Source organism: Tachysurus fulvidraco, chromosome 12 (genome assembly GCF_022655615.1).
Source record: "Tachysurus fulvidraco isolate hzauxx_2018 chromosome 12, HZAU_PFXX_2.0, whole genome shotgun sequence".
NCBI classification, from domain to species: Eukaryota; Metazoa; Chordata; class Actinopteri; order Siluriformes; family Bagridae; genus Tachysurus; species Tachysurus fulvidraco.
The window spans coordinates 223,875-245,987 of NC_062529.1; the positions used below are offsets into that span (position 1 = coordinate 223,875).

Consider the following 22,113-nt stretch of genomic DNA (forward strand, 5'->3'; position numbering starts at 1 on the left):
GTTTCTGAAGTGTTTGTTTTGTTCAGCAGATATTTGATCTGTTCATGAGAAAGAACGGAACCGAGGTTCCTCTGAGACGATCTGCTTACATTCCTGCAGACAGTGCATTGATTTTAATATCAGATAAAATATTCTACAGTCAGGTTTAAAACCCCAGCAGGTGAGTTTAGTTAAGCAGAAATAAAGAAGAGAAGAACAGCTGAAAGACAAAACAGCAGATAAACACACAGACACAGACACAGATAAACACACAGACACAGACACAGACACAGACACAGATAAAGACACAGACACAGACACAGATAAACACACAGACACAGACACAGATAAACACACAGACACAGACACAGATAAACACACAGACACAGACACAGACACAGATAAACACACAGACACAGACACAGATAAACACACAGACACAGACACAGATAAACACACAGACACAGACACAGACACAGATAAACACACAGACACAGACACAGATAAACACACAGACACAGACACAGATAAACACACAGACACAGACACAGACACAGACACAGATAAACACACAGACACAGACACAGATAAACACACAGACACAGACACAGATAAACACACAGACACAGACACAGATAAAGACACAGACACAGATAAACACACAGACACAGACACAGATAAACACACAGACACAGACACAGATAAACACACAGACACAGACACAGATAAACACACAGACACAGACACAGATAAACACACAGACACAGATAAACACACAGACACAGATAAACACACAGACACAGATAAACACACAGACACAGACACAGATAAACACACAGACACAGACACAGATAAACACACAGACACAGATAAACACACAGACACAGACACAGACACAGATAAACACACAGACACAGACACAGATAAACACACAGACACAGATAAACACACAGACACAGACACAGATAAACACACAGACACAGACACAGACACAGATAAACACACAGACACAGACACAGATAAACACACAGACACAGACACAGACACAGATAAACACACAGACACAGACACAGACACAGTACATCAGTGTATGAATGTGTGTGTGTAACATGTATAAATATATGTGTGTGTGTAACATGCATAAATAGTGTGTGTGTGTGTGTGTAACGTATAAATATATGTGTGTGTGTGTGTGTGTAACATGTATAAATATGTGTGTGTGTGTGTGTGTGTGTGTGTGTGTGTGTGTGTGTGTGTGTGTGTGTGTGTGTGTGTACCTGCAGTGATGCGTATGGTATGGTGCAGTGAGGCAGGTGTTGTTCTCAGTATGAGGTTTGGCTCATCATGGATTTCTCATCTTTGTCTTAATCCCAGGTTATTTTTACTCTGAACAGAAATGCTACATGGCTCAGGGCGTCGCCTCGGCCATACACACATCTATACAAGCCCACTCTCAGACACGCCCACCCTCTCGACCACGCCCACCCTGTCATACTAACAATCCACAGTTTTTCCACAAACAATCAGACAAATATTTAATACAATATTTGTATTGTTTTATTGATTTAATAATTTAATTGTTTTATTTCTCTACTCATCCTCGGCCACGCCCACCCTCTCGGCCACGCCCACTCCTCTCAGCTTCCTCACCAGGTTTTTATTAAATGGCATCACAAAGTCACTGAAGTCCACTTCATATGAAAGACGATTCCTCCTGTTAACTTTCCGCTCCACATGCTGAGCTGATGTAGCTAACCTTGTTCCCCACACCTACACACACACACACACACACACACACACACACACACACACACACACACACACACACACACACTGCTGTTGATTTCCCACAATGTTTCAGTGATTGTACATTGTGCACTGTACACTAGACACTCACAGTTTTAGGTATAAAGTGAGTGCTGTGTGTGTTGGACGTGACGGTGACGTTCTGGTTCACGGTTATGATGTATTCCTTCAGATTCACTCTTTTCTCATTCACGTCTGGTAGAATAGGTTTCGCCTGCACACACACACACACACACACACACACACACACACACACACACACACACACACACACACACACACACACAATGTAGTTAAATACAATAGGGTTTGGTGTGTGATGTGTTTGTTGGTGTGAGATGATATTGTGTGATAATGTTGTGAGATGATGTGATGGTGTGTGATGATGGTGTGTGATGTTGGTGTGTGATGATGGTGTGTGATGATGGTGTGTGATGATGGTGTGTGATGATGGTGTGTGATGATGGTGTGTGATGGTGTGTGATGATGCTGTGTGATGGTGTGTGATGATGCTGTGTGATGATGCTGTGTGATGGTGTGTGATGATGCTGTGTGATGGTGTGTGATGATGCTGTGTGATGATGCTGTGTGATGGTGTGTGATGATGCTGTGTGATGATGCTGTGTGATGGTGTGTGATGATGCTGTGTGATGGTGTGTGATGATGCTGTGTGATGATGCTGTGTGATGATGCTGTGTGATGGTGTGTGATGATGCTGTGTGATGATGCTGTGTGATGGTGTGTGATGATGCTGTGTGATGATGCTGTGTGATGGTGTGTGATGATGCTGTGTGATGATGCTGTGTGATGATGCTGTGTGATGATGCTGTGTGATGATGCTGTGTGATGATGCTGTGTGATGGTGTGTGATGATGCTGTGTGATGATGCTGTGTGATGGTGTGTGATGATGCTGTGTGATGATGCTGTGTGATGATGCTGTGTGATGGTGTGTGATGATGGTGTGTGATGATGCTGTGTGATGGTGTGTGATGATGGTGTGTGATGTTGGTGTGTGATGTTGGTGTGTGATGATGCTGTGTGATGTTGGTGTGTGTTGGTGTGTGATGATGCTGTGTGATGATGCTGTGTGATGATGCTGTGTGATGATGCTGTGTGATGATGCTGTGTGATGGTGTGTGATGATGCTGTGTGATGGTGTGTGATGATGCTGTGTGATGATGCTGTGTGATGGTGTGTGATGATGCTGTGTGATGATGCTGTGTGATGGTGTGTGATGATGCTGTGTGATGATGCTGTGTGATGATGCTGTGTGATGGTGTGTGATGATGGTGTGTGATGTTGGTGTGTGATGTTGGTGTGTGATGATGCTGTGTGATGTTGGTGTGTGTTGGTGTGTGATGGTGTGTGATGTTGGTGTGTGATGGTGTGTGATGTTGGTGTGTGATGTTGGTGTGTGTTGGTGTGTGATGATGCTGTGTGATGGTGTGTGATGTTGGTGTGTGATGATGCTGTGTGATGTTGGTGTGTGTTGGTGTGTGATGGTGTGTGATGATGGTGTGATGATGCTGTGTGATGGTGTGTGATGGTTTGTGATGATGGTGTGATGATGCTGTGTGATGGTGTGTGATGGTGGTGTGATGATGCTGTGTGATGGTGTGTGATGGTTTGTGATGATGGTGTGATGATGCTGTGTGATGGTGTGTGATGGTGTGTGATGGTGGTGTGTGATGATGCTGTGTGATGATGCTGTGTGATGATGCTGTGTGATGGTGTGTGATGATGGTGTGTGTTGGTGTGTGATGGTGTGTGATGATGGTGTGTGATGGGGTGTGATGATGGTGTGATGATGCTGTGTGATGGTGTGTGATGATGGTGTGTGATGATGGTGTGTGATGATGGTGTGTGATGGTGTGTGTTGTTGGTGTGTGATGAAAAATTCTCTCCGTCAGTTTCTCCACCTCTCCTGCAGGAGCTGCTGCTTTCTGAGGTTCTGATCTCACTTTGCCTCCTTTCCCTTTTTTACTGTCTCTGCTCTTTGGATGGCTTTGGAACTTAGTTGTGACTAAATCGATGATTCTCTCATCTCCGTACACGCGGGCGACGTCCAGGCAGCTCTGTCCTGAAGGAAGCAGGAAACCTGAGTAGAATTACTAGAGATAGAAACTCATGATAGTGATTATAATTTTCAACAAACTGATCGGATCAGATGATAGAGATCAGATAGATCAGACAGATCAGACAGGTTAGACAGATCAGATAGATCAGACAGATCAGACAGATCAGATAGATCAGACAGGTTAGACAGATCAGACAGATCAGGCAGATCAGACAGGTTAGACAGATCAGACAGCTCAGACAGGTTAGACAGGTTAGACAGATCAGACAGATCAGACAGGTTAGACAGATCAGACAGATCAGACGGGTTAGACAGATCAGACAGGTTAGACAGATCAGACAGATCAGACACATCAGACAGGTTAGACAGATCAGACAGATCAGACACATCAGACAGGTTAGACAGATCAGACACATCAGACAGGTTAGACAGATCAGACAGGTTAGACAGATCAGACAGATCAGACAGATCAGACACATCAGACAGATCAGACAGATCAGACAGGTTAGACAGATCAGACAGGTTAGACAGATCAGACAGATCAGACACATCAGACAGGTTAGACAGGTTAGACAGATCAGACAGATCAGACACATCAGACAGGTTAGACAGATCAGACAGGTTAGACAGATCAGACAGATCAGACAGATCAGACACATCAGACAGGTTAGACAGATCAGACAGGTTAGACAGATCAGACAGGTTAGACAGATCAGACAGATCAGACACATCAGACAGGTTAGACAGATCAGACAGGTTAGACAGATCAGACAGATCAGACAGATCAGACAGATCAGACAGATCAGACACATCAGACAGATCAGTCAGATCAGACAGATCAGACAGATCAGACAGGTTAGACAGATCAGACACATCAGACAGGTTAGACAGATCAGACAGATCAGACAGATCAGACAGGTTAGACAGATCAGACAGGTTAGACAGATCAGACAGATCAGACACATCAGACAGGTTAGACAGGTTAGACAGATCAGACAGATCAGACACATCAGACAGGTTAGACAGATCAGACAGGTTAGACAGATCAGACAGATCAGACAGATCAGACACATCAGACAGGTTAGACAGATCAGACAGGTTAGACAGATCAGACAGGTTAGACAGATCAGACAGATCAGACACATCAGACAGGTTAGACAGATCAGACAGGTTAGACAGATCAGACAGATCAGACAGATCAGACAGATCAGACACATCAGACAGATCAGTCAGATCAGACAGATCAGACAGATCAGACAGGTTAGACAGATCAGACACATCAGACAGGTTAGACAGATCAGACAGATCAGACAGCTCAGACAGATCAGACAGGTTAGACAGATCAGACAGATCAGACAGCTCAGACAGATCAGACAGGTTAGACAGATCAGACAGATCAGACAGCTCAGACAGATCAGACAGGTTAGACAGATCAGACAGATCAGACAGCTCAGACAGATCAGACAGGTTAGACAGATCAGACAGATCAGACACATCAGACACATCAGACAGATCAGACAGATCAGACAGGTTAGACAGGTTAGACAGATCAGACAGATCAGACACGTCAGACAGATCAGACAGGTTAGACAGATCAGACAGATCAGACACATCAGACAGGTTAGACAGATCAGACACATCAGACAGGTTAGACAGATCAGACAGGTTAGACAGATCAGACAGATCAGACAGATCAGACACATCAGACAGGTTAGACAGATCAGACAGGTTAGACAGATCAGACAGGTTAGACAGATCAGACAGATCAGACACATCAGACAGGTTAGACAGATCAGACAGGTTAGACAGATCAGACAGATCAGACAGATCAGACAGATCAGACACATCAGACAGATCAGTCAGATCAGACAGATCAGACAGATCAGACAGGTTAGACAGATCAGACACATCAGACAGGTTAGACAGATCAGACAGATCAGACAGCTCAGACAGATCAGACAGGTTAGACAGATCAGACACATCAGACAGCTCAGACAGATCAGACAGGTTAGACAGATCAGACAGATCAGACAGCTCAGACAGATCAGACAGGTTAGACAGATCAGACAGCTCAGACAGATCAGACAGATCAGACAGGTTAGACAGATCAGACAGATCAGACAGATCAGACACATCAGACAGGTTAGACAGATCAGACACATCAGACAGGTTAGTCAGATCAGACAGATCAGACAGATCAGACAGCTCAGACAGGTTAGACAGATCAGACAGGTTAGTCAGATCAGACAGATCAGACAGCTCAGACAGGTTAGTCAGATCAGACAGATCAGACAGCTCAGACAGATCAGACAGATCAGACAGCTTAGACAGGTTAGACAGATCAGACAGATCAGACAGCTCAGACACATCAGACAGGTTAGACAGATCAGACACATCAGACAGGTTAGACAGATCAGACAGGTTAGACAGATCAGACAGATCAGACAGATCAGACACATCAGACAGGTTAGACAGATCAGACAGGTTAGACAGATCAGACAGGTTAGACAGATCAGACAGATCAGACACATCAGACAGGTTAGACAGATCAGACAGGTTAGACAGATCAGACAGATCAGACACATCAGACAGGTTAGACAGATCAGACAGGTTAGACAGATCAGACAGATCAGACAGATCAGACACATCAGACAGATCAGTCAGATCAGACAGATCAGACAGATCAGACAGGTTAGACAGATCAGACACATCAGACAGGTTAGACAGATCAGACAGATCAGACAGCTCAGACAGATCAGACAGGTTAGACAGATCAGACAGATCAGACAGCTCAGACAGATCAGACAGGTTAGACAGATCAGACAGATCAGACAGCTCAGACAGATCAGACAGGTTAGACAGATCAGACAGATCAGACAGCTCAGACAGATCAGACAGGTTAGACAGATCAGACAGATCAGACACATCAGACACATCAGACACATCAGACAGATCAGACAGATCAGACAGGTTAGACAGGTTAGACAGATCAGACAGATCAGACACGTCAGACAGGTTAGACAGATCAGACAGATCAGACAGATCAGACACATCAGACAGGTTAGACAGATCAGACACATCAGACAGGTTAGACAGATCAGACAGGTTAGACAGATCAGACAGATCAGACACATCAGACACATCAGACAGGTTAGACAGATCAGACAGGTTAGACAGATCAGACAGGTTAGACAGATCAGACAGATCAGACAAATCAGACAGGTTAGACAGATCAGACAGGTTAGACAGATCAGACAGATCAGACAGATCAGACACATCAGACAGATCAGTCAGATCAGACAGATCAGACAGATCAGACAGGTTAGTCAGATCAGACAGATCAGACAGCTCAGACAGATCAGACAGATCAGACAGCTTAGACAGGTTAGACAGATCAGACAGATCAGACAGCTCAGACACATCAGACAGGTTAGACAGATCAGACACATCAGACAGGTTAGACAGATCAGACAGGTTAGACAGATCAGACAGATCAGACACATCAGACACATCAGACAGGTTAGACAGATCAGACAGATCAGACAGCTCAGACAGATCAGACAGGTTAGACAGATCAGACAGATCAGACAGCTCAGACAGATCAGACAGGTTAGACAGATCAGACAGATCAGACAGCTCAGACAGATCAGACAGGTTAGACAGATCAGACAGATCAGACAGCTCAGACAGATCAGACAGGTTAGACAGATCAGACAGATCAGACAGATCAGACACATCAGACAGGTTAGACAGATCAGACACATCAGACAGGTTAGTCAGATCAGACAGATCAGACAGATCAGACAGCTCAGACAGATCAGACAGCTCAGACAGGTTAGACAGATCAGACAGATCAGACAGCTCAGACAGATCAGACAGATCAGACAGGTTAGACAGATCAGACAGGTTAGACAGATCAGACACATCAGACAGGTTAGACAGATCAGACAGATCAGACAGATCAGACAGGTTAGACAGATCAGACAGCTCAGACAGATCAGACAGCTTAGACAGGTTAGACAGATCAGACAGATCAGACAGCTCAGACAGATCAGACAGGTTAGACAGATCAGACAGATCAGACAGCTCAGACAGATCAGACAGGTTAGACAGATCAGACAGATCAGACAGCTCAGACAGATCAGACAGCTTAGACAGGTTAGACGGATGTTCCACATATAAACTCTGTACTTCTTGTGCAGTAACATACAGATATACGCACAATACTGACAGCATTAGGAGTCTTTAGCGACACCTAGTGGCTGATTTTTATTAACACAATCGTGTATGTGAATTTTCTTGTTTTACAGCCCAGTTACAGAGACAGTATTAGTGCGTGTGCGCGTGACACAGATGCAGAGAACAGAATAAAATGTAAATAAAGAGAAGATCTTATTAACTTCTGTTAGACTTTATTTAATTCTGCAGAAATCACACAATTCAGGGCAAGAGGATTTATTAGATAAGGCACTTAGTACAGTTACTTAAAGACAGGTATATACACACACACACACACACACACACACACACACACACACACACACACACACACACACACACGCACACACACACACATGCACATACACATTTATACACACACACACATTCACATACACATTTATACACACACACACACACACACACACACACACACACACACACACACACACACACACACACACACACGCACGCACACACACAAGCACAAACACATTTATACACACACACACATGCACATACACATTTATACACACACACACACACACACACACACACACACACACACACACACACACACACACACACACATGCACATACACATTTATACACACACACACACACACACACTCTGTGTACCCTTGTGGTTGGTGGCCTGTACATCAGCGTTGGATGTGATGAGTTGATGCACACAGGACAGTCTGCAGCTCTCGATGGCCTTCATCAGGGGCGTGGCTCCATTTAATGCCACAGCATCCACCACTGCTCCGTGTCTCACTAACAGCTCCACAATATCCTGCTGTCCAGCGTGACATGCATGATGGAGAGGAGTCCATTTAAACTGATCACACGCATTCACATCTGCCCTGCACACACACACACACACACACACACACACACACACGTTTTGTTTTTTTATTGTTGTTGTTGTTTTGGTGTACAGTACCGTGTTGTCCTGCTCAGTACCCAAGTGTTATGAGGAACTCAGCCATGTCGTAGCTCCCGCTGCTGCATGCTGCCATGAGTGGTGTTTTGTAGAAGCGGTCTCTGATGTCCACAGGGAGACGCTGACTGAACGCTAAACACAGAGACTCAAAGTCTTCGGTCCGGACGCAGCGGTTGATGTTGATGTAGATCTTTTGCGGCTGGTCGACATACCAGGCCGAGTCGTCCTCCACGGGGTGAGCAGGCGGATGGTCACGGTCGAACCGCTTCGTATCGGTGAACGGCTGATAACTCTCAATCATGAACTGCGGCCCACCATCTGGTCTTTTGTCTATAATGTCAGGTGGAAGGGTGCAGATGGGCAGGGGAACCACAGACATCCCTTTTTTCCCATTCCCTGTCCCACCCTTTCCACCTTTCCCGCCTTTCTTCTTCTTCTTCTTCATCTTGGGCTCGTAGGACGACAACACAAACGCTTTCTGAAGATACTGCAGTCCCTTGAAGAATTCAGCAATGTTAATCATGCCATCATGCTTGTTGTTGTGGTCTGCAATGATCTTCTCCAGATGTTCCTGATCCACAGGTGCATGATGTTCCTGCAGGACATACGCAAACTTCTCCCTCGAGACTTTCTCCACAGGAGTGTCGCTCTCCTCCCCGAGCTGGAAGGCTTTCCTAAGCACTTCTTCATGTTCACTTGACCAGTCGTGCAGTGTGAGAGCCCAGAGCTGGTTGGGATTAACCACACCAGGTTTAGTGAACTTTGTAAACATTCTCTCTGCCTTCTGCAGCTCCTTCATCGCTGCCTTGTGGCCGTGTGCTTTAGCAAGCTGACGTGGAACCAAACCAACTCTGTTTCTCAGCTTCGGATTGCATCCTGGAGGTGAAGAGGATGATCTTATTAGTTGGAGAGAGACAGAGAGACAGACAGAGCCAGAGAGAGACAGAGAGAGACAGAGAGAAAGAGAGAGAGACACAGAGACAGAGAGAGAGACAGAGAGAGACAGAGTCACAGAGAGAGAGAGAGAGAGAGAGAGAGAGGATCTGTAACTCACCTCTCTGTGCCAGAAACCTGCAGCAGTCAGTGTGACCTCCAGCTGCTGACATGTGCAGAGCCGAGTTTCCCTCCACACACACCAAACTCCAATCAGCCTGATACGCTGACAGCACACGCAACACCTGAACATCATACACAGAGGGACACAGGATCAGGGGTGAAGACAAATCAGGTGTGTATGACGGAGAAGACGTCCAGCACACAGTATTATTGTACAGTACAGATGATTATGGAGTAGACATTAAAGTTTCTTACCTGGAAGAATCCTCCTGCTGCTGCGAGCTGTGCTGCGTTCTGCTGCTGTTTATCTCCACTGTTAGGGTTTCCTCCTCTCTGCAGGAGGAGTCTGACTAACACCACTGAGCCGCTCCTCGCTGCCTCCATCAGAGCTGTTCGTCCTGTCACCTGTTCACACACACACACACACACACACACACACACACACACACACACACACACACCCCACCCCCCACACACAGACACACCCCCACACCCCCACAGACACACACACACACACACAGACCCACACACACACAGACACACACACTCAGACACACACACACACACAGACACACCCCCACACACACAGACACACACACGTACACAGATACCCCCCCACACATAGACACACGCACACACACACACACACACACACCCACACACACAGACACCCCCCCCACACACACACGCACACAGACACCCCCACACACACACACACGCACACAGACACCCCCCCCCACACACAGACACAAACACACACACTCCCAGACACACACACACACAGACACACCCCCACACACACAGAAACACACACACACATACACACACACACACACGCACACACACACACACACACACACACACACCCAGACACACACACACACACACACACCCCACACAGAAACACACACACACGCGCACACGCACAGACACACACATACACACACCCAGACACACACACACACGCACACAGCTCAGACAGACAATAGAATAATATGTGTCATTTATCCTTAATAAAAATGCTAGAATATACAAATATGCAAAAATATTAAAAACTATTTCCTGCCATTCTTTGTGAGTTTAGACGAGAATAATGACAGATGTGTCTTTGTTCTGATGAAAAGCGTAAATAAGTTTTATTATGAGAGAATAAGACATTCTGGAATAAAGCTTCTGGGGTTATAATGAGACGATATGAAGTTTTAGTAGTTCAGTATGAAGAGAGACCCGATCTGTGGCGTTAGGATCGGCTCCACTCTCTAACATCCTGATGCAGATGTTCTCACACTCCTTGGCTTGTTCACAGGCGAGAAGGAACACCGGCTTCCCCGCCGTGGACACGTTGTTGACGTCGGCTTTGCTGTCGATCGCCACCTGCAGGCAGCGTGAGTGCCTCTGGGATGGAGAGATGCAATAAAATAGCACTCCTGCACATGGAGACAGACAGGACAGAGATAATGAACATCATCATAATGATAGACTTCTCATAAAGAGTGAAGAACCCAGCGCACCCCTCCCCTCCACATCCAGCAGCTTCATGTCAGCATGGCGCTTTGCCAGGAGATTCAGCATTGCGTCATGGCCGAGTTCTGCGGCGAGTATCACCGGAGTGCGTCCTCTCTTATCCTGGACATCAGGCTGAGCTTGCAGATTCAGGAGGAACTCAGCCATGTCCAGGTTGTTGGAGACAGAGGTCAGGTGAAGGACGCCGCTTCCCTCACTGGGTTCTGTCAGATTGATCAGGTTCGGCACACCCAGACACACCATCTTCTCCACCTGAGCTTTATTTCCCTCTCGCACTAACTGCAGGAGCTTGTAGATCTGCAGAACCTCCAGGCGGCCATCAGCCACTCCATTGCGTTGCATCCTCATCGTCTTCGTCATTATCGTCGTTGTCGTCTCCTTTCCACCTCCTTCAGACATCTGAACGTCCAGAGAGAGAGGAGTGTAAATTAAACCTTTGAAGATCATCATCACACCACATCGACTTTACTTTTACAACTCAACATATATCCATAATCTGCTACAGACTCCGCCCCTTTTTGTTCTGCAGTGCATAATGGGAATTTTAGTCCATACTCTCATCTGGACGTCTTTCTTTTCCTTTATTTCCTCCACTTCCCTTCTCTTAATCTGTTTCTTTCTCTTTCTCCTGTTTATTAGCTCCTCTTTTTTCTTCTTCTTTCTCTCCTCCCAATAACGTTAGATATTTATTTATATGGTACTTCACCCATGTTGATGTTTATAGAGTTGTGATTTTTAATATTCTGTTCTTACATACAAACACCAACAGCTCCTTTCCCTGGATTTAATGTAGGTCTGTAACCTTAATAAAAATGAACAAAACTGAGAAAAGTGCTGAGTGTTAATGAGAATCTGGGTTTGTGTCTAAACAAAGTGTCCTGTATAAAGTGTTAGAGGAATAAATGTACAACACAATGTGTGTGAGGATCAGACTGACTCACCCTGCTGACTCTGTACTGGGATAAATCAGAGATATGCGCTGTGTGTGTGAGCGACAGGACTGATCCACTCTGTCTGGAGTGTGTGGAGTGTTGAATCTGTCTCCATGGCAACAGCACGCAGCTCCTAGAAGAAGATTTTCAGGTCTAATCCTCTTTGTGTGTGTGTGTGTGTGTGTGTGTGTGTGTGTGTGTGTGTGTGTGTGTGTGTGTGTGTGTGTGTGTGTGTGTGTGTGTGTATAAACAGGGCTGCCAACTTTTGAGTTCAGCTTAGCGTGAGATTTGGGGGGCGGGGTTTTGTTATGGGGGAGTGGCTTATGGAGGGGTGTGGTTTTCATGGGAAAAAGACAAACACAAAATCCTTGCATTAGCAGAAGTGTATTAAGTATATACTGATTGTCAAAGTATTTGGTATCTGTACAGAGATTTACATTACATTTAATTTTCCCATTTTACAGAAATAGAATTAGTGTCTTTTTCCTGCTGCTTCTCAGGGACACAGGACATCCGTGTGTGTGTGTGTGTGTGTGTGTGTGTGTGTGTGTGTGTGTGTGTGTGTGTGTGTGTGTGTGTGTGTGTGTGTGTGTGTGCGTGTGTGTGTGTGTGTGTGTGTGACGTCTTGGGGGGCTGATAATCTGCCCACATTCATACAGGTGTTCTTTTCTTGGCTGTCCCTGACTCTTTAGATAACACCCTATAACAGAACATTCTAATCTATCCACACTGACTTCACACTGACTCCACACTGACTTCACACTGACTCCACACTGACACCACACTGACTCCACACTGACTCCACACTGACACCATACTGACACCACACTGACTCCACACTGACACCACACTGACACCATACTGACACCACACTGACACCACACTGACTCCACACTGACACCATACTGACTCCACACTGACACCACACTGACACCATACTGACACCACACTGACACCATACTGACACCACACTGACACCATACTGACACCACACTGACACCGTAATGACACCATAATTACACCACACTGACACCGTAATGACACCATAATGACACCACACTGACACCATACTGACACCACACTGACACCATACTGACTCCACACTGACACCACACTGACACCACACTGACTCCACACTGACACCATACTGACACCACACTGACTCCACACTGACACCACACTGACTCCACACTGACACCACACTGACACCATACTGACACCACACTGACACCATACTGACACCACACTGACACCATACTGACACCACACTGACACCGTAATGACACCATAATTACACCACACTGACACCGTAATGACACCATAATGACACCACACTGACACCATACTGACACCACACTGACACCATACTGACTCCACACTGACACCACACTGACACCACACTGACTCCACACTGACACCATACTGACACCACACTGACTCCACACTGACACCACACTGACTCCACACTGACTCCACACTGACACCACACTGACTCCACACTGACACCACACTGACTCCACACTGACACCACACTGACTCCACACTGACTCCACACTGACACCACACTGACACCACACTGACACCACACTGACTCCACACTGACACCATACTGACACCACACTGACACCATACTGACACCATACTGACACCACACTGACACCATACTGACTCCACACTGACACCACACTGACACCATACTGACACCACACTGACACCATACTGACTCCACACTGACACCACACTGACACCATACTGACACCACACTGACACCATACTGACACCACACTGACACCATACTGACACCACACTGACACCGTAATGACACCATAATGACACCACACTGACACCATACTGACACCACACTGACACCACACTGACACCATACTGACTCCACACTGACACCATACTGACACCATACTGACACCACACTGACACCACCACCAGTCAGATATCTGGACATGATTGATGAGATGTGATATAAATAAAATCATTTTATTATGGGATGTCGTTGACTTGACATTCTGTTCTTAGAAAGCAATAATTAACATTAAGTACTAGACATGTCCAGATGTGGAAATGCTTTTGTACTGTTATTGATGATAAAGTTATGTAAAATAACTGCTCAGTGCTGCAAAACTAACAGACCTATTAGTTACTAGTCTAAACTGGGCGGAGACACAGAGCGCCCTCTAACGGACGACCTGCCTGCGTTCACACGGTGCAGATGGGAGGGACAACGGCTGACTACGGGAATAAATTGTGTATTTCTATCACAAGTGTCACACAAAACTCACTACAGTCTGTCTGCTCTCTCTACGTGTGGCTTTACGACATTTCCCTCACTGCTGCACGATGAACGCGTGAGTTGGCGGCAGGCACTCATATACAGGGATTTCAGGACAAAGTAACAGATATTGTGTCATCGGGGAGGCGTGGCCTATTTGATCATTTGCATAGGTCAACGATCATGCGCAGATTGTGAGGAAAGCCGTAACCTTTCCGCAGTTGCGAGTGTTTCGTAACATTCATACTAATAAAATACCTGTCGTGATCTCAGGTGTATGTCATATTACATTAACAGTTATAACATCAGATACCTGTCGTGATCTCAGGTGTTTGTCATATTACATTAACAGTTATAACATCAGACACCTGTCCTGATCTCAGGTGCTTCATGTCATATTACATTAACAGTTATAACATCAGACACCTGTCCTGATCTCAGGTGCTTCATGTCATATTACATTAACAGTTATAACATCAGATAACTGTCCTGATCTCAGGTGTATGTCATATTACATTAACAGTTATAACATCAGACACCTGTCCTGATCTCAGGTGCTTCATGTCATATTACATTAACAGTTATAACATCAGATAACTGTCCTGATCTCAGGTGTATGTCATATTACATTAACAGTTATAACATCAGATACCTGTCCTGATCTCAGGTGTATGTCATATTACATTAACAGTTATAACATCAGATACCTGTCCTGATCTCAGGTGTATGTCATATTACATTAACAGTTATAACATCAGACACCTGTCGTGATCTCAGGTGTATGTCATATTACATTAACAGTTATAACATCAGATACCTGTCCTGATCTCAGGTGTTTGTCATATTACATTAACAGTTATAACATCAGATACCTGTCGTGATCTCAGGTGTATGTCATATTACATTAACAGTTATAACATCAGATACCTGTCCTGATCTCAGGTGTTTGTCATATTACATTAACAGTTATAACTTCAGATACCTGTCCTGATCTCAGGTGTATGTCATATTACATTAACAGTTATAACATCAGATACCTGTCGTGATCTCAGGTGTTTCATGTCATATTACATTAACAGTTATAACATCAGATACCTGTCCTGATCTCAGGTGTTTCATGTCATAGTACATTAACAGTTATAACATCAGATACCTGTCCTGATCTCAGGTGTATGTCATATTACATTAACAGTTATAACATCAGATACCTGTCCTGATCTCAGGTGTATGTCATATTACATTAACAGTTATAACATCAGATACCTGTCCTGATCTCAGGTGTATGTCATATTACATTAACAGTTATAACATCAGATACCTGTCCTGATCTCAGGTGTTTCATGTCATATTACATTAACAGTTATAATGTAATATGACATGAAACACCTGAGATACACATCTTTACATTTGTTGGGATCCAGTCTGATAGAAATAAAGTATATTAATAAAGTATTAAAGTATAAAGAGGTTTATTACTTTGGTCTCCATGAACTTTTTATTTATATCCATTCAGTATAACTTAACTGTGCAGAGATACACAGGCTATACAAAAATGTTTTTGTTGTTTATTTGTTTTCAAAAACAGCTTAACTGTAAGATAATAAATTATAATAGATATAAAATATAAAATCTATCTGTAGGACTGTTTTGTCCTTCATTATCCATCTGAGATCATCCTGAGATTGGAAATGCCCGCGCAAATGAAACAGCGTTCTGCGCATGACCGGTGACCTGTCTTTTATTTATTTATTTATTTATTTTGAAAGAGGGCGTTTTCCAAGACCTCCGGAAACACGCCCACTTTACGTCTTGGAACGAAACCCCTGGTATTTAGTGCCTGCAGTATTTGCACGCACATGTAGACTTCCTCCCTTCCTGGTTTTGACCAATCAGATCGCGGCATGGTTTACCTTTCACCCTCAGTCCATGTTCCACTCGCCAACCCATACACATACACAGACACACACACACACACACACACACACACACACACACACACACACACAGAGTAAGTCATGGAGCAGAAGAGGATCCTGTGTGTCGGTTTGGTGTGTTTGGACATCATTAACGTGGTGGACACATTTCCGGAAGAGGACACAGACACCAGGTTTATATACTGAATAAAATCATGTAATTACGGCGCAGTTAAGTAACGACTACTTTGGCTATTGCAGATAACGTGACCCTGAATGTGGGCGTGGCCTGATCGCTTTCAGTACTCAGGAGCCACGCCCCTTACAACCTCATCCAATGATGTTGTTCTCAGAAAAACTCGAAGGGAATTTGACAAAAATGAAATAAATATTGTTAAATGATTAAAGAAAACTGATAGACAGAACTCTATTAAATAGTGTGTGTGTACATGTGTGTGTGTGTGTGTGTTCATGTGTGTGTGTGTACATGTGTGTGTGTATGTGTCTGTACTGTATATATATGTGTGTATATATGTGTCTGTGTGTACTGTATATATGTGTGTGTATATGTGTGTGTACATGTCTGTGTGTACTGTATATATGTGTGTGTATATGTGTGTGTACATGTCTGTGTGTACTGTATATATGTGTGTGTATATATGTGTCTGTGTGTACTGTATATATGTGTGTGTATATGTGTGTGTACATGTCTGTGTGTACTGTATATATGTGTGGGTATGTGTGTGTACATGTGTCTGTGTGTATATGTGTCTGTGTGTGTACTGTATATATGTGTGTGTATATATGTGTCTGTGTGTGTACTGTATATATGTGTGTGTGTGTATATATGTGTCTGTGTGTGTACTGTATATATGTGTGTGTATATATGTGTCTGTGTGTGTACTGTATATGTGTGTGTGTGTGTATATATGTGTCTGTGTGTGTACTGTATATATATGTGTGTGTATATATGTGTCTGTGTGTGTACTGTATATATGTGTGTGTATATATGTGTGTGTATATATGTGTCTGTGTGTGTACTGTATATATGTGTGTGTATATATGTGTCTGTGTGTGTACTGTATATATGTGTGTGTATATATGTGTCTGTGTGTGTACTGTATATATGTGTGTGTATATGTGCGTGTCTGTGTATGTATGTGTGTCTGTGTGTGTGTGTATGTTTATATGTGTCTGTGTGTATGTGTATATGTGCGTGTCTGTGTGTGTTTGTGTGTATATGTGTCTGTGTATGTATGTGTGTCTGTGTATGTATATGTGTCTGTGTATTTGTGTGTGTCTGTGTCTGTTTGTGTGTATATGTGTGTGTGTGTATGTGTATATGTGTATGTATGTGTGTCTGTGTATATGTGTGTATATGTGTCTGTGTGTGTATGTGTATATGTGTATATATATGTGTGTATGTGTCTGTGTGTATATGTGTGTGTATATATATGTGTGTGTATATGTGTCTGTGTGTGTGTATTTGTGTCTGTGTGCATGTATGTGTGTATTTGTGTGTTTGTGTGTGTATGTATCTGTGTGTATTTGTGTCTGTGTGTTGCAGATGTGTGTCCCAGAGGTGGCAGCGAGGTGGGAACGCCTCAAACTCCTGCACAGTTCTGTCTCTGCTCGGTGCTCCATGTGCCTTCATGGGTTCTCTGGCTGCAGGACCAATCGCTGAGTAAGTGCTCTTCCTCTTCCTCTTGAGTGGAGGATCAGTACAACGTGCATTTATAATAGGCACAGGGAATTTTATACAAGGATTAGTGTGTGTGTGTGTGTGTGTGTGTGTGTGTGTGTGTGTGTATGCACTCTTAAATCCTTTGTTCACTTCAGCTTCATCCTGAATGATTGTAAAATGTACAACATTGATGTGTCTCTTGTTACTGAGCATGCTCAGTGCTCATGGCCCACCTCCGTCATCATCTGCAACCAGACCAATGGCTCACGGACCATCCTGCACATGAACAGGTGTGTGTGAGAGTGTGTGTGATAGTGTGTGAGAGTGTGTGTTTGTGTGTGATCAGGTTTAGGTTTTATGGTTCATTAGAACACAAGCGTGTGTTAGTGATTTAGCTCAGTGAGTAACTCTGAGAGAGACATCACTTTTACAGCCACTGATTCACTTTCCCTACACACTCCTTCCCTTAGAAGTGCACACCTGAGTTGATGTTGGTGTGTGCTGTGGGCTAAAGCAGGATCACCCTAGTGAACACTCACACTGCACTTCTCCATGTTAGCACTAGGTGGCGCAGTTGCACTGATGCTAACTCAGTAAACCTGTCCTTGTGCTTTTCTCCATGTCGTTAGCTTCATCGTGGGGGATTTTAGCCGCCGTGGTGTGGATATTTCTGCTGTAGCGTGGCAGCAGTGTGGCGAGACGCCATGTGCGTGTTGTATTGTTTGTCAAAAGTCGGGTTCTCGCACCGTGGTTCTCTACGACACGTAAGACGCTAGTAACAATTATACGATTCTAAAATAATCTGGACAATTATGTGACCTTCGTGATGATCAGACAAGTGATTCACTAATCAGCAGAGAAGATTAAAGCGGTTAGCTAATGTACCATGACTGAGCTTTCAGTATTGTGTGTCAGTACTGAACGTTCACACGCTAATTCACACGCTAATTCACACGCTAATTCACACGCTAATTCACACGCTAATCAGATACATATGTTCATAATTTAACTGTTGTAGATGAAATAATAATTTCATATTTTATTAAAAGTATTTCCTGATTTATTTTGAGATGTTTACTGTATCTGACACAAACACAAACTCACAGGTAATAAAAGTAATTTAGACAATCTGACTGAAAAACTACACAACATCCCTCACAAGTTCACAACGCTCCACACGTCTCCTCACAAACCGCATTATAACCCTTTAAAACTCATACAGGATTTGTGTGTGTGTGTGTGTGTGTGTGTGTGCGCGCGTGCGCAGATATGTGTGTGTGTGTGTGTGTGTGTGTGTGCGCGCGCGTGCGCAGATGTGTGTGTGTGTGTGTGTGTGTGTGTGTGTGTGTGATCAGTTGCCTGATTTCTCCTCTCTGTTGACTCAGAAACCTCCCTGATGTTCATTCTGATGATTTCTCCAAGCTGGACCTCAGTCAGTTTCAGTGGATTCACTTTGAGGTAAAAATCATCTTTTCTTTTTTTTTACTGGCAGAGAAACAGGTTTATAAAGAGAGACATAAATAGACAAAACTGTGTGTGTGTGTGTGTGTGTGTGTGTTCAGGGTCGTAATGCTGATGAACAGGTGAAGATGATCCAGCAGGTGAAAAGCTACAATGCTACACAGGAGGTGAAGAACAGGATCACTGTCTCTGTGGAGATTGAGAAAACTCATCAGTCACTCTATCAGCTCTTCAGTCATGGAGACGTGGTACAGTGTGACTTCACCACAGTCCCACCTCACCACAGTCCCACCTCACCACAGTCCCACACCTCACCACAGTCCCACACCTCACCACAGTCCCACACCTCACCACAGTCCCACACCTCACCACAGTCCCACACCTCACCACAGTCCCACACCTCACCACAGTCCCACACCTCACCACAGTCCCACCTCACCACAGTCCCACCTCACCACAGTCCCACCTCACCACAGTCCAATTACAGTACATGTTGGTATTTTGCATGTGTGTGTGTGCAGGTGTTTGTGAGTAAAGACGTAGCGATGCATTTCGGCTTTCAGTCTGCGTCCAGTGCACTGAAGGGGTTTTACAGCCGTGTGAAAGACGGGTAAGAAATAAACAGTCTGTAACACTGAAGTGAAATGAATTTCCTGTTCATCAAATTAACACAATTAACATTGTTGAACATAGTGTTCATGCACAGTGTTGACATTTTTCTACACATTTACACTCTGATTGTTATAAAGAGTTTTGTGAATATGGAATTAGAATGATGTCTAAAATGGACCACAGAACACAGAGAAGTTGTACCTTGGTGGTTGAATCCCAGGTCCACCGAGCTGCAACTGCTAGGCCCCTGACCAAGGCCCTTAACCCTCGATTGGTCAGTTGTATAAAATGAGATGAATGTAAATAATATGGTAAAAAGGACCTAAATGCAAATGTACATTTGTGAGATCGGTGAGAATTAAGAATTTCTCTTATTGGATCAATAAAGTGTATGTATCTATCTTAGCAGTGATGTTTTATTATTTGTCCACTAGATGGCATCAGAGAGCTAGATCTCTACATTCAGCTGCACAGTAAACCCAGTCGTTATAAAGTGGAAGTGCACAGTGTGAGTAACTCACAAACTGAGCCAATAAAACTGTTCTACTGACCTGGTCCAGTTCTGGAGCTCAGCAGGTCTCAGGGTGCTGTGGTGTTTCAGCGTGAACAGGAGATTCAGCTCCAGGTCTGTGTGAGCGTTTCTATATGAGCTGCTGTTTTCAGGGCTGTGCTGATCTGTGCCTGGGCGGAGAAGGGTGCCGACGCAATGGGTCCGGATGGTACGGTACTGCATTCTGATGCTTTTCCTCCTGAGAACCTGGTGGACACACTCGGAGCTGGAGACACCTTTAATGCGGCGGTCATTCACAGCCTGGCTAACGGTAACCACTCTATTAATGTCTGATCAATGATCAGATATTAACATCACCTGATGTTACACATGTGTTTAACATCACATGATAGATCATCTCTGAGCTCCAGTGCTGTAAGGATTGGAGATTTTATTTGATGTGTATTAACCAACCATCTGTCACTCAGGTGTCTCTGCTGAACACGTAGATTATGGAATAGCAGCCGTGGTTCCTAACAAAGTTCTTGTGTTTGGAATTAAACGTGAGAGAATAAATGAATGAAGTGTCGTTGTTTTCTACTCCGTTTCTCCTGCAGGAGGGTCTTTACAGGAAGCGCTCACATTTGGCTGCCAGATTGCTGGAAAGAAATGCGGCGTTCACGGCTATGACGGGATCGTGGAGTGAAAACAGAGCTGAAGATGCAGATGTTCAGAAACATCACGTGTGGTTTAAACCCCATGCTCCTGCTGATCGGCAGCTCTAACACATTCATCATCTTTACAATAAAGAGGCAGCTGACCGGCCTCGTCCCAAATCTACAGCTAGAGCTCTCCCTTATACACTTACACATGAGTCAAGGGCTGAGACCCAGAGACACTGAAATATTAATTCACAGTATAAAATAAATATAATATTGCTTTGGTATGTAATAATAATAATAATAATAATAATAATAATAATAATTATACATTTAAAGAAGAAAGAGTAAGAAAAACATGAGCAAATGTAAATAAATAAAAATAAAATGGAAGAAATGATAAGTCTTTGTAACACTAATATTTAACACTTTCCTGTCCACTATAAACATTAATCAGGGTTATTTATCTGC

General features: G+C 44.1%; 2 protein-coding genes across 8 annotated transcripts; one reads left to right on the plus strand and one right to left on the minus strand.

The window, feature by feature from the left end:
* Positions 1-1,569: 1,569 nt before the first annotated feature.
* On the minus strand, positions 1,570-12,769 carry ankef1b (ankyrin repeat and EF-hand domain containing 1b). Its single transcript, XM_027139804.2, has 10 exons — positions 12,549-12,769; positions 11,595-12,006; positions 11,311-11,510; positions 10,339-10,488; positions 10,082-10,205; positions 9,048-9,903; positions 8,721-8,947; positions 3,706-3,866; positions 1,877-1,999; positions 1,570-1,749 (listed from the first exon to the last, which is right to left on the minus strand). The coding sequence occupies exons 2-10, from the start codon at positions 12,004-12,006 to the stop codon at positions 1,570-1,572; spliced, it is 2,433 nt and encodes an 810-aa protein (XP_026995605.2). The 5' UTR covers positions 12,549-12,769.
* Positions 12,770-16,736: 3,967 nt separating this feature from the next.
* khk (ketohexokinase) lies at positions 16,737-22,025 on the plus strand. Of its 7 annotated transcripts, none has more exons than XM_027139794.2 (9): positions 16,743-16,930; positions 18,304-18,420; positions 18,576-18,710; positions 19,050-19,184; positions 19,806-19,878; positions 19,983-20,129; positions 20,403-20,491; positions 21,157-21,314; positions 21,601-22,025. In XM_027139794.2, the coding sequence occupies exons 1-9, from the start codon at positions 16,839-16,841 to the stop codon at positions 21,687-21,689; spliced, it is 1,035 nt and encodes a 344-aa protein (XP_026995595.1). In that variant the 5' UTR covers positions 16,743-16,838; the 3' UTR covers positions 21,690-22,025. The 7 variants fall into 7 exon arrangements, with proteins under 7 accessions (XP_047677468.1, XP_026995595.1, XP_026995598.1 ...); XM_027139799.2 differs by having other exon boundaries at positions 16,815-16,953; XM_047821512.1 differs by lacking the exon at positions 21,601-22,025 and having other exon boundaries at positions 16,737-16,930; positions 20,928-21,300.
* The last annotated feature ends 88 nt before the right edge of the window (positions 22,026-22,113 follow it).

Coding starts and splice junctions, on each gene's coding strand:
- ankef1b (XM_027139804.2), bottom strand. CDS start 12,006: ATGTCTGAAGGAGGTGGAAAGGAGACGACAACGACGATAATGACGAAG. Junction 8,948..9,047: donor GAGTTCCTCATAACACTTGG/GTACTGAGCAGG, acceptor GTGTGTGTGCAG/GGCAGATGTGAATGCGTGTG. Junction 3,867..8,720: donor ACAGGCCACCAACCACAAGG/GTACACAGAGTG, acceptor TGCTTCCTTCAG/GACAGAGCTGCCTGGACGTC.
- khk (XM_027139794.2), top strand. CDS start 16,839: ATGGAGCAGAAGAGGATCCTGTGTGTCGGTTTGGTGTGTTTGGACATC. Junction 19,879..19,982: donor TTCAGTGGATTCACTTTGAG/GTAAAAATCATC, acceptor GTGTGTGTTCAG/GGTCGTAATGCTGATGAACA. Junction 20,130..20,402: donor TCTTCAGTCATGGAGACGTG/GTACAGTGTGAC, acceptor GTGTGTGTGCAG/GTGTTTGTGAGTAAAGACGT.